The sequence below is a fragment of the Petromyzon marinus genome, chromosome 17, assembly GCF_048934315.1.
Source record: "Petromyzon marinus isolate PM22_M1 ecotype Great Lakes invasive population chromosome 17, UKy_Petmar_22M1.pri1.0, whole genome shotgun sequence".
In the NCBI taxonomy this organism is placed as follows: domain Eukaryota; kingdom Metazoa; phylum Chordata; class Hyperoartia; order Petromyzontiformes; family Petromyzontidae; genus Petromyzon; species Petromyzon marinus.
This window is the reverse complement of record NC_133683.1, coordinates 16,794,266-16,807,807: the sequence shown is the minus strand read 5'-3', so window position 1 is coordinate 16,807,807 and position 13,542 is coordinate 16,794,266. Positions and strand designations below refer to the sequence as shown.

The 13,542-nt window shown below is 47.9% G+C and overlaps 1 protein-coding gene across 6 annotated transcripts in view; it reads left to right on the top strand.

Moving 5' to 3' along the window:
* The window catches only part of LOC116943124 (ral GTPase-activating protein subunit alpha-1-like), a 74,134-nt gene that overhangs the window by 9,563 nt on the left and 51,029 nt on the right, over positions 1-13,542 (top strand). For 5 of the 6 annotated variants that reach the window (XM_076067684.1, XM_076067682.1, XM_076067687.1 and 2 more), the window contains exons 2-7: positions 604-714; positions 2,183-2,232; positions 6,108-6,165; positions 9,886-9,929; positions 10,762-10,945; positions 13,180-13,295. In XM_076067684.1, the coding sequence (XP_075923799.1) occupies positions 604-714; positions 2,183-2,232; positions 6,108-6,165; positions 9,886-9,929; positions 10,762-10,945; positions 13,180-13,295 (563 nt within the window). Of the gene's footprint in view, positions 1-603; positions 715-2,182; positions 2,233-6,107; positions 6,166-8,987; positions 9,026-9,885; positions 9,930-10,761; positions 10,946-13,179; positions 13,296-13,542 lie in introns of those variants that run through there. The other variant, XM_076067688.1, reaches the window with a different exon arrangement.

Sequence of the window (13,542 nt, the reverse complement as noted above, 5' to 3'; positions counted from 1 at the left end):
TCACCCCCATGCGGCAGCGTCACGCAGTGTGCCTGCTGACGTCACGCATCCTCCCCACCCTCCGCGTAGGCCGTGTATTAATCCAAGACAAGAATCCAAGTCCCAGGCGAAGCTGGGTTTGACTAAAGTTACACACGCATGGCGACAATCATCACCCCATACTGGCAGACCGCTGCTCTGGGTCACTTGCAACTCAAGGGTGCCACGGTGGCAAGATGTTAACTACCTCGCCTGGTATACAGGAGATCGTGCGTTCGATCCCAACTCTGACACCTGTTGGATATTTGTAGTTTGCATTTTCGCTCCCTGTGGTCGTGTGGGTTTTTCTCCGAGTGCTCCGGTTTTTCCCTCATTTAGAAAAATGCTATTAGAGTATTTAGCTGCTGTAAATGTGCACATTATAAGGCACTTGTTCGAGCGATCATTTGTGTCCAGGTCTCTTCTGCAAAAGCGCTACAGAGCTAATTGGTCCGTACCTGGTAAAATAAAAATGGTTTATAGTTTAACTGAGACTCGTCCCTGGTCTCTTGAGCGCTCTCACCTGGCTAGACAAAATACACTTGGACCTTGAGTTGTGCCGTTTTCCAATCCGTTGCCTTGCAGACACCGCGGACCAAGGTGAACTCAAGCAGTTCTTGGAGTTCAACTACTCGCACGTCTACTACGTGTTCTTTGAGAATTTCGTCAGCATTGAGGCCAGCCTCAAGCAGAAGGGTGAGTGCCAAAACCGCACACAACACGGGCCCGCCTTGTAACCTGGGGTGGGGTGGTGCCATTGCATGCGTTGCAAACTTAATCTCCCCAAGGGGAGATTGCTGTTTTGTTTTGTCATCCCCCCCCCATCCCCGTACCTCCGATTAGCGTGGTCGGCTATGTTCAAAAGGGGGGGAAAAAAACACCCATTTTTCACCTTCCGTGGATCTGGTTCCTCCCGGGGTACTAGTGCTGGGGTAAACCACAATAATCGGCCTAATCTTGCCGGATCTTTTAAATGCCGAGCGGGGTTAATCCTGGCTCTGCCGAGAATGTCCGAGATTGCCTGTAAAATAACAAGTGTTGCAGGCTTGGCCCGTGAGATAGCCGGGAAATGTCAGTACAGGAAGTGCTTAAGTGTGGAGCTTGTATGTTTCACTCCTCATGTGCGTAGGGGTTTCTCTGCGTGCTCCCATTCTTTCCTCCGACATGTCGCATGCCCATAAGTTGAACGAGCCAATTTATGCACGAGCGTTGAACTTCTTTCGCACCGTTACGTAAGCAACTGTGCTAATCGGAGGTGCCCCGGGAAGAACAACAAACTAAACAAAAACATCCTACTTAGCCAAACAGCGTACAAACATCATTTCACGGCATTTTTCATTGTGTTGAGGATTCACGCTGGTTTAAATTTCAGCTTCATCCTCCTTTATATATTTTCCCGCAGGGAACATTTGTCGTGTCGTCAGTGTATTATTATTATCTTGTTTGAGCATCAACTAAGCTCGGAACAACCAGACCCTTTGTACGTGAGACAAAATTTACTCGTAATTAGCAGGTGTCCCGCGTTGTGTGTTCACCTGATGGATTTCAGGACTGAATGTTCTAGCGGCAGCCTCTTGAGTGTATGTCTCTTTTGGGCAATGGTTGCAATGTGCGAAGAATGCCCCGTTCAGAATGTTGCAGGACTTTGTCGTGTGGCTTTTAAATGTGCGTACGTTTGCGATTGTTTTGACAGTTTTACCTTCTGTGGGCATGTACAGAGTGACTGTTTTCTCTTGGCTTACAACCATCACCTTAACCGCATTTATTGTTGAAGTTTTTCTTTCACATTTGATAATGGAGCACGGAACAGGTTATGCAATCCCATGTGTATGTGTGTGTATGGGGAACGGTGGTGCAGCGGTTAGCGCCCTGTGCTACAAACCCGGCAATCCGAGTTCGGTTCCCGCTTACGGCCAAGACCAGTGACGATTATCTGAGCCGGTCCTGGGCCTCCCCTAGGTCGATTGAGCATCAAATGAGTACCTGGTACGGTGTGCAAACAAAGGCGGTCGGGCGTGGTGCTGGCCACCCACCCCGTTAGTGCCGTACCGGCCTTCATAAGTGCTCGCTAACAGCACTTGCCCCAGCAGTCTGTTACAGGCTATATGGGGGATCTTTGTCTTTGTGTGTAACTATAAGGCAGCTAATGTTATTATTCTTGCAGGTCACAAGTCTCAGAGGGAAGAGTTGGAATCAATTCTCTTTATCTTCGAGGTGGGAGATATTTTTTTGCATTGTTATTGATTTTATGTTGGCGTGTTTGTCACGGACTCATTTTTTCACGATTCGAATGGTCTGCATTGCTCGTAATTTGGCAAACAAAGTGATTAACTTGACTACTGTGTTCATTTCTAAACTTGTAACTGCTTTTTTGATTCCACCGTTCTGTGCATGAATTGCATTTACTTCATGGGCCTATTACAACCTTAAGCGTTTGCCACGAAAAAATTGGAAGAAAAATTGATTAACCTGTTTTTTTTTTACCTTTTCCCCCTAATTCATAATATTCCGTGGCCGTTGATATTGCCCGGTATATACTGCCCTATAAATTACCTCCTAATTTATTAACACTTCGATTTTCACTGATGGTTACGCTATATTGAGATCGGCACGAATGTCGCTGCTCGCTGCGTACGCACTCGAAGCGTTGCAGAACACCTCCTTGTGGGCACAAAAGTGAGCGCGCAGTGTCTTTCGGCAAATTCCATATGCTTACGGTCGAAACGTGAACTCTTAGAGGAGGAAAGCGGCGAACGCAAGATGCAAGGTGCGCGCGGACTTAATGTTCATCAGATTGATGCACGCTGGTTAGTTTTTTGGCCGATGGAAATGAAGAGGCACACGAGGATGGGACGATAAACGCAGACGAGGGATGGTTTTTTTTTTGGTGACTGCAAGTGGGGCTCAGGACAGGACACATCACGAGCGGGGTGCGCTGCCAGCTGCGGACGTTCGAAATGGAAGTCTCTTCGTCTCGTGGAATGACGCTGGAAATTGGAGTGTACGTTGTGAGACGGATCAGAGAGAGTGGTTTACCAAAAATGAATATAATTTCTCTCGAAAATGCTGGCTAAATCATTTTCTTAACACGTTGGTAGACGACTACCACCGATCAGGTTTGTTGTGAATGCGATGCATTGACTTTCTATTCCTTTGGTTAAGAGAAAAGGTGCCCACATGTGGTATAATACATTCATATGCTTTGGTTCGGCAGTTTTCATTTGTGCTGGAATCTACGGTGAAGATGTGAAAATGGCAAACGCTTTGTTACTTTTGGGTGAAAAGTGAGTCGTGTAAGCCATTAAAATCCATTGCCTGGTGTTGCGACACACTCAAGGTCACAGGCGGTTGGCTACGCGACGTGTGACTTTAATGTTTTTGCGTTACGCTCGCTTACCGTTGCGTTGTTTTGGCATCGTACGGTTAGCAAATGGTGCTGCGTGGCCCAGGTGTGGGAGCGGCGGGCAGGTACTGATTCACCTTGGTCCCCGGGATCGTCGCTTGCCATTGGTCGGGATGTTGAGTTACGGGGCGAGTATCGTTTTGTCCCGTGTACAACAACAACAACAACGACAATTTATCACAATCTTTATTTATCCTGGAGGAATCCGATGAGCTATGAAACTCTCTTTCACAGATGTCTGATAGGGGGACGGGTTGCCAAGTTACAGCAACAAGTCACTAACATTGACCTGTCAACACAAATCGATACACGGGTAATGCGCCCGTGACGTAACAAAACCGTCTGGGAGCGTGCAATTTATGCACAAAGAATGAGAGACGGAGAGACAGGAAGCGATTCGGTGGGGGGGGGGGGGTCCGAAAGCACGGAGATATCTTTTTGTTTTTTAATGCTTTCATCTGTTTCAATAGCGTATCCCTCTGCTACATCCTGTCTGCATCCTTAAAACCTTAACCATACTCCCCCTTCCTAACCTCAAACCCTCGCTTTCCCTGTCATCACCCTTCCTTGCCGTCCCTTCCCCAACACTCAAAACCCCCGTTCCTTTTTCCCATCAGCCAATGCACAATTTATAATTCTTGTAAAGCGCTTTTTTTACAAAAGCGCCTTATAAAATCTTTTATAAAATCCGAGATAAGATGAGATCGCAGCTCGACGCGAGCTCGTCACGAAACGCCGATCGCAGAACGGCGGTGGGCGGGGGGGTAAACAAACTCCACGAACAGCCGCCCGATTTTGTCGCGACAGGGCCCAACGAAAGGAGAAAAATTGGGCTCACTGCCGCGTGCAGGTGGAGACCACGTGTGGGGACATGAAGAGGTTATAAGAGGAAGGCTAAGTGTGGAAGATAACAAACATACTGGGGGAAGGAAAGGTAACAGGGGGAGGGAGGGAGGAGGGGAAAGGAACCGTCGGGGGGAGGGGGGGGGTGGCACGGGGATGTTGAAGAAGATGTTGAAGAGGGAGCTGAGTTGGCTTCATCTTTCGTATGGCTGATGATGTAGACGCAGAGCAACAACTACAATGTCGCATTCAGGTGGTCAAGCCAGATAAGCATGTCAGGAGCAGCGGAGTAGTGTATCGCTGTGATGTCTCCTTCCTATTTGGGAGGGAAGGGGACCTGTCAGAGTTGCGTGGGGACTGAGTGCCAGAGGGTGGTGGGCCTAGCGGCTAAGAGAGCGGCATAAATCATACATCAGTTGTGGACATGCAGTTTTGGCGTCGCTACTACACAAAACGTGAGTGGTCTGACAGGTCCGAGGAGATGAAAAAAAAATTCCAAGTTCAACGAGGAAAGAATGTTGTTGGGTTGGCCAGGTTGGCTAAGATGCCAGAGCACCAAGACAGCGCCTGCTGAGATCCCTGGGTTCGAATCCATGCTTCAGTCACTCGCAAGTACTCCAGTGCAGTGAGGTGATGGCTACAGCTTGGTTACCAATGACTCCGTACAAAATAAACTATCCAGTTTGAATGCGGTTTTTATGACTCGCGCTTTGCCTTCTTCCAGCTCTGAGAATGAGCTAAACACTTGGTTCGATTGACGTGCGAGAAATTTTTCTCTGTGACCTTGGAAGGCGTTCCCCAAGTGTGTGGATAAAGACGTCTGTTGCAGTGACCTGTTGAAGTGGATGGCGATGTCATCTGTGAAGGCTGTACCCTGATGCAGGGCGGTAACACTGCTGTGCCGTACGAGTTTAGAATTCGAATGTCTTCGTCACGTGTCATTGATGACGAAAGCACGATTCCGTGAAGCAGCCTTCGTTTGTAAAGTGGGCTTTACGCCCAACAAACACTTCTCAAACTTCCTCACGTTAAATAGAGTACCATGTACACAAATGCACCGACACTTTCAAATATAACATGGGACCTTTTTTGCCAGTATCATAAAGTATGAAAACAAGAATAGGTTTTACCTTTTCTGGCAATGAAACAGGAGGTGTTAAGATGTTCAAACACCAAACAGAAACCGTTTGCAAGGAATCAAGTCTGCATTAACCACACACAGTACTTGTGGTGAACATGCAAACAAAACATGCTCTGATAATTAACATATGCATTGTCTTTGGAACTGATTGGCCTACACCAGAGACAGCCTTCTTCATGGCCTAGTCTCTTTATTGCCTAGTCTCACCTGTGTCAGACAAGAGAACACCAAAAAGAATTGGCTTTGTCCTGTTCACCTTTTGGCGTTCTCTGGTCTGACACTCCAGCAAGTCTAAACCTGGTCTCCGTTGTCAATAAAGTTATACAAATCTGGTCACACATGCATGACGCACCCCCGACATTTGCTTTGCCATACAGCAGGTGGACGGGGGAGGGGGGGGGCGGTTTGCGTGGAGGAAAATTGTGGGTCTTATAATTCAGAGAACACGGGAGATGTTAGACACCAGGCAGTACCGTAGTTCTGGAGAAGGTCGTGGAGGTGAGCACAGGGGCATGATTGCCGGTTAAAGCCCTCGATGCCTCACGACATTTTAAATGTAACCCCTAAGTGGGACCGTGCGATTGAGATGTAAGCGAAAAGTAATAGGAAACGGCTGTCTCGAGTTTTTGGTTTCCTGCGAATGTGTGAGCCCTGTTTACCGCTCTTTTAAAGTAAACTGTGCCGTTTCGTTTTGTTTGACAGAAAATTCTCCAGCAGCTGCCCGAGAGGATCCACAACAGATGGCAGTTCCACAGTATAGGTACGAAAAACAACAACGACCCCCCCCCCCCACCGTGTAGACTCAATTCACTGTTGGGGCAGGTGCTGTTAGCGAGCACCAATGAAGGCCGGCACGGCACACGGGGGGGGGGGGGGGGGGGGGGGTAGATGGCCGGCGATGTTTACTAAACACCGCACCAGATACACATTTGAGGCCCAGGTCCGATTCAGATAATCGTTACTGGTGTTGGCCCGTGAACGGGAATCCAACCCGTGTCGCTGGGTTGGTAGGGCAGTGCACTTACCGCTGCACCACCGCACCACCAACAACCCTGTAAGTAATTCGCCAAGCACGCACTGCTCCCCCACGCGAGTATCGCCACCTCTCGCTTGCTCCCCGAGTTTGTGTTCACTTGGCGTGGCGGTGGCGAGATGTTCACTACCGCGCCTGATATAGAGGAGGTCGTTTTGGGTTCTATCGCCACCCTGACACCTGTATATTTGGAGTTTGCATGTTCTCCCCATGGTCGTGTGTATTTTCCTCTGGGTCGACCGGTTTTTCCCTCCATATTTAGAAACGTGTTTAGAGTGTGTATTTGGCTACTATAAGTTTGCACGTGATAAGCCACTTCGTTGAGCTATCATTTGTGGCCAGGTCACTTCTGGAAAAGAGCTATTATAGCTCAGTGGGTCTTACGGGGTCAAATTAAAATATTTTTTGTTTTTCGCATTTTTTTACTCTTACGGCTGCGGGCGGCTGCAGGAATTTGCCCAAGTGTAAACAACGATCGAGTTATTTATGTCGCGGGCTTTACAACAGTGTCTCCTGTTTGGATTTTCAGTGTTGATGTAAAGGTGTTGGCCCCTCCACCCCTATGCTTGTGTATAAATATTTACAATGGCCCTGCAGCCTATGACCAAATCACCCGGCGGACGCGCCGTGATCTCGTCGGAGGATCTCGCAAGCTAAGCGGGGTTGAGCCTGGGTAGCACTTGGATGGGCGACCTCCACCGTGCAGCAACAGGTTGCTTATATTTCGATTTAAAGCTTTCGTGACTGCAAGGATTCATCTTCTTTGGTTCTTTCGGTCGAGTCACACAAAAAAACGTCGTGAGAATATTGTGTTATTTTATTTTATCAATGTATTATTTTATTCTCATTCTACGTGACTTTACCGAAAGAACCAAAGAAGGTTGCTTATAGGTGGCCACCGTCACGGGGCGACGTGGTGGCCAGGAAGGGGGCCGTGCGGCAAAATCCACAGCCGCATCGTACTCATGTGCTCTCACCTCTTGTTACTTTCACAAACCCGCACTGATCAAAGTGGTGAAGTATGGTCAAATAATCATCTAGCAAGCGGATTGTTCGTGTACACCACGTGCAAGTCTTGTTTAAAAAAATAACATCGGCCACCGACACACACATCTGACACGCCACAGCTGAATTGTGTTTGCGAGTCAGCGTGGCCCGAGAAAATAACGGGCGTGCGTGCGTGGTTTATACAGTGTAGCGACGCTGGTGCTTGATGACGGGCATTCCAGCCGCTGACTTGTTGGGTGCTTGTTCGCTGTGAAGTCGCATTCCAGAACGGGGCCGGCATCGTAGCAGCTTCACGCAGCTGCAAGAGGCAGCGGGCCCGCCCAATGCGTTATTTATAACCACCGCTTAATATTTTGCAAGTGCGATTTCGAGTGCGTTTCATCGGGGTTTGCTGCGGCTGGCGTTCGAATGCTCGCTTGCGATGAAGTGGGATGCCTTTATTTGGGTGCAGCGATTAGTGCTCCGCGCTACGAACCCGGCGACCAAAGTTCAATTCCAGCTCACGGCCAACACCAGCGACGAATATCTGTACCGGTCCTGGGCCTCCCCTAGGTCGACTCGGCCACAAATTAGTACCTGGTGGAGTGTGTAAACATCGCCACTAGGGAGATCAAAGGCGGCCTGGCTGTGGTGCTGGCCACCCACCTCCTCGTGTACCGTGCCGGTCTTCATAGGTCCTCGCTAACAGCACTTGCCCCAACAGTCTGTTACAGGCTATGCGGGTGCTGTTTGTCTTTTGTTTTTGCCTACGATCATTGCTGTAGCATTGCCTGTTATTATGGAGAGGCGATAGTGCGTTATGCGATTGTGAAACGTACTGTAAAAGATTAATAGTAAAGTGTGCTCTGTGATTTAAATCAGGAGAGGCTTTTAAAAGCTTATTTTGAATAAAAAAAAGAGAACACATTGAATATGAGCATTATTGGACAGTTTCTGAGAGTTTAATCCGTGTGGTACTAGGCGTGTGACGATTCATGCCCTGGGCGATTTGATGAATTGTCACCATTCTGGGTCATGATTCGATTCAAGAATCAATAGATATTTTTGTAGAATTTCCATGCCTCTAGTGGCTGCAGGGATCATCGTGTGAACAAATCACGTGTGTGTGCCGTCACATGGCCGAGCAGTAATGTGTTTTGCCGCTTTTGTTGCAAAGGTCCACGGTTCTAATCCAGTGGCCTGCCTGATTAATCGGGGTGCCACGGTGGCAAAATGTTAACTACCTCGCCTGGTATACAGGAGGTCGTCGGTTCGATCCCAACCCTGACGCCTGTCTATTTGGAGTTTGCGTGGATTTTTCTCCGGGTCCTCCAGTTTTTCCCACCACATTTAAAACATGCATTTAGGGTATTTGGCTACGATAAATTTTCACGTGATAAGCCACTTGCTTGATTCATCATTTGTGGCCAGGTCGCTTCTGAAAAAAAGATACGTAGCACGTTGAGGCCTTACCTGGTAAAATCAAAAGTTTAGTTGAGTTTAGCTGGTTTAATACTGCGGGTGTATTGCCTATAAATAACGAGGCACCGTCTGCTTCACAGTGAACATTCAACAGCCCGGACCGTCATTCGAAAAAAGAGTAAGCCACTGTGTGCTGATATCATGGTCCAAATTAATCAAATATGGAATTTTACCTGCAAATTACTTGGATTATACAAGGGAATCGCTGCCTCTTGGAAAAAACCTTGGCAGGATCCTCCTGAAAAAGAGGGGGTCATGAGCCTCACTGATGATTTCCTGGGTAAACAAGCATAATAGGAATACAAATAATAATGTGCAAATCAAACAAGCGAATCTTACACGCATGCACACAATCAAGTTGATTCGTATATTGTGACTATGATAATATATTTCAATCGATAAACCATACTTCATTATAACCCGATTTGGACATCGCCACATTGTACGAATAAAAAAAAACTTTTATTGTGTTATGATTCGTGCCTTTTTTGTTTCATGTTTTTACGTTAATTGTGTACGGTATTGCTCAGGAGGTCGTGGCTTCGATCCCGGCGGTGCCTGTTGTATATTTGGAGTCCGCGTGATCTCTCCCCCCCCACCGTGGTGGTCGAGAGGATTGTTCTCCGGGTTCCTCCGGTTTTGCCCTCCACATTAACAAAAAATTACGCATGCTTAGATCGTTGTAACTGCTACGACAGTCTAAATGCCCACGTGTTATGATGACATAAGCCACTTCGAAGAGCTACCATGTGTGGCCAGGTCGTCTCTGAAACAGAGCTAATAATTCGGGGGGGGGGGCGGTGAGGGGGGGGGAGGCTTTACCTGGTAAAATAAAATAATAGTTGCACAAATTTTGCCGATGAGATAAGAAAAAGCACGTTATGGGCTTGGTGCCGATACCCTTGCACAAGCGAGCAGGTGGCACGTGGCATTGTTTCGTTCCAATCAACGTGTTGTCATCTTCTGCATCTCTTTCAGGGCTCATTTTAAAGAAGCTGCTTCATTCTGGAAACTCTCTTAAAGTAAGCTGTGTTTTTTTTTTATCTTAGCTTGGACATGCATTTGTGTGTTTTGTTTTTGTTTAACAGCATAGCTTGGACATGCATTTGCTGTAGCTTTGAATAAAGAAAGAGGAAAATAAAAGTTGTATAGTAATTTGTGAATGCTATTATACAGTTTTTGCTTTTTGACGATGAAAAAAATCTTATCACGAGCTTGTTTGATGCAACCTCATGTTGCTTGTGGGTACATATTAGATGTTCCAAAGTTTAATTGCTTCAAGTACAATGCATGTCTGTCGAAAGGGAGTCGCCATCTTTCCGTAAAGTTGGGAAAAAATTTACTTTTCGGTGTCCCTACTTAATGAAGTTGCGATCGCTTTAACTTTGCATTATTTGTTGCGAACCAAGCGGGGTGAAAGCACGCCTTTACACAAATCAAAGCAATGGTACCAATACGTCGTTGGCTGCTTCACGCATGAAATGGTGGTGAGGGGGTTGTTGGTCAGAACAACATTTTAAAACGGCGGTGGTTACAGTACGCTGCGCAATGAACCCGTCGACCCTAGTTCGATGCCCGGCCGCGGCGAGCATCGGTGGCAAACGATACCAGAACCGATGTCTCTGCCCCCACTACACCAAACCCGCACCTGCCCGGCGTTGGGGAGAGGTCTTCATTGGTGAATTTGGAATGGCTGAAATGCATTATTATTATTATGACTATTGGTTATTATCTGAGCATGTGGTGTCACCACTGCTCACTCTGGGTTGTGGATTTGTGATGCGCGTTGCCCGTTGCGTGTGGCTCTCATGTGCTTCCTGCCCCCCCGCCTCCCTCCGACCCCACCCCCGACAGCTGCGACGTGAAGGGGTGCGGCTCTTCCTGCTGTGGATCCAGGCTCTTCAGGGAAACTGCTCGGAGGAGCAGAGGCTGATCTTCGCCTGCCTCATACCCGGATTTCCCCTGCCCCTGTCCGAGCAAGGCCCCCGCTCTCTGGAGACCCTCATCAACCCTCCGCTCGCCCTGCAAGAGGGCACAGGTGCGCGCTCTCGCGCTACGGACGGTGTGAAAAACCACGTTAGCTGCGGTCAATCTACTGCTGGATGATGGCCTCCCTGCCACAGCTGCTGACATTTTTCGCGGTCTCACGATGCAACAGTGCATCCAACTCCTGCAAGCGAACTTTCATTTTAACGGTGCCGTCTCCGCAGCGGACGTGCTTTCGAGCACCTAACCTCCACAAACTGGGTCCAGTAATAATGACTGATTTACAGCTCTTTGTCGCTTGAAGGCCTTGCCGTGCCTAGCCTGGTCACAGAAGGTTTTCTGACCATACTTCACCGCCAGTGTAACTGTGGGCTAGTATGGCTAGCGGGCGGGAGGGGGCACTGAGGGTAGCGAAGTGGAGGGGGGGGGTTGCGTGGGGGGGGGCGCGGTTGGAGGGGGGGGCGAGGTGGGGGGGAGGTAGGGGCGGCAGGTTCCCAGGACTGGTTGCAGATGGGCCTCGCGACCGATGCTCGCCATGACTGGGAATTGAGTTCAGGTCGCCGTGTTCATTGCACCCTCTAACCACTCCACTCCTACACAGAAATGTTTTTTGGAAAAACAAAAGTGTACAGTGGTTCATGGATATAATTAAGAAGCAAGGATATGGTGGCTGACAACCTCTATTTACCCTTCGCAAAGAGAGCCGGCTGTAATTTGACTGCATATCCAATTACACCCTCGGTTAATTGTTGCACTTAGGCTGCGTGCTTACTAAAGCGTAATAACGTAGACCACTGGCTTACTGCAATAAAAGAATGAGTCGGATGTAATTCATGTGGCGTCAGGCGTCACGTTGCTGATGTGCCTGTGTAAGTCACGTATCATTTCTAGATGTCCGGCCAGGTGGCTTAGTGGTCGAACGTGCGACTCTCAATCGCAACAGCGCGAGTTCCAATCCTGGTTATTTGGGGTTGGTTCAGCCCATCATCCCGTAAAAGAGTCAATAAAATAGGTCTCACTTTGTTGAGAAGTCAACAGTGGTTGTCCTCTACATAGACTCACCCCCGACATAATAATGTGGAATTTCCACCAACGGTTTAGGTCTGTAAATAGGAGGAGATTAGCACCGCCTCGTTTCATTTGAGCAGGGAACCCCATTGTAAATCTGTGAGAAAAAGCTGCATAGCTAATCGGCTTCATTCAGAAAAAATAAATATTCCGATTCTGTAATCCCAGTGCAATTGAATAGTTTCAAGTAGCGATTCGGTTTTTAAATGTAACACAAAGTATGGAATCTTTCAGGTTTCTCTCATGAACATTTACAGGAAGTGCTCGTTTAACAAGTTTTGGCGATGTACACACAGAAAATGAGATGGCGTGTACTGTATCACTGTACCGCTCAGCCGTGCAGCTCAAGAAAGTAGTTCATCATCGACTGCGTTATAACGGTGTGGGCATTATAACGGTGTGCGCATTATAGCGGTGTGCGCGTTCCGCTTTATAACGGTATCGCGTTCCACGTTAGAACGGTATGCGGGTTCCACGTTATAACAGTGAGCACGTTCCACTTTATAACGGTATCGCGTTCCACGTTATAACAGTGAGCACGTTCCACTTCATAACAGTATCGCGTTCCACGTTATAACGGTGAGCGCGTTCTGCTTTATAACGGTATCGCGTTCCACGTTATAACAGTGAGCACGTTCCACTTTATAACGGTATCGCGTTCCACGTTATAACGGTGAGCGCGTTCTGCTTTATAACGGTATCGCGTTCCACGTTAGAACGGTATGCGGGTTCCACGTTATAACAGTGAGCACGTTCCACTTTATAACGGTATCGCGTTCCACGTTATAACAGTGAGCACGTTCCACTTCATAACAGTATCGCGTTCCACGTTATAACGGTGAGCGCGTTCTGCTTTATAACGGTATCGCGTTCCACGTTATAACAGTGAGCACGTTCCACTTCATAACGGTATCGCGTTCCACGTTATAACGGTGAGCGCGTTCTGCTTTATAACGGTATCGCGTTCCGCTTTATAACGGTATCACGTTCCGCTTTATAACGGTATCACGTTCCACGTTATAACAGTGAGCGCGTTCCACGTTATAACGGTATCGCGTTCCACGTTATAACGGTGTGCGCGTTCCGCTTTGTTCGAAAAGTGTTCCCTAATGGAAGAACCGCGTCATAGCGAAACCGTGTTTGAGTGCGAACATCACACGCTAACCGGCGACTTTACGAACATTATTGACTCATCTGTACACTCCTCCTTCCACGCAGCCCAAGTTATTCCGGAAGAGATAACGCCACTCATTCCACCACAGTCATCTGACAAAGCTCAGGAAGATCCCACAATCTACTTCTTGGATGCACTGTTGAAGTACATGGTGAACCAGGTGAGTCATCTGCTTCTGAGTGAGCGATTACAATTGTTGAGGCGTATCGTGCCATTTCACAGTGTCCATAGTAGTTTTTATGAAGCAAAAGCTTGGGTTGCCCTGCTGAAATCGTGGCTTGTTCCATGTGCACCGTTCATAATTGTGAATTGTTTAATAAAGATTAAACACCTTCAAATATATCGGAATGTGCCCAATGTTATCATATCTAGGAAACTGAGCGGGGTTAAGCCTGGTGGTTAGTGCT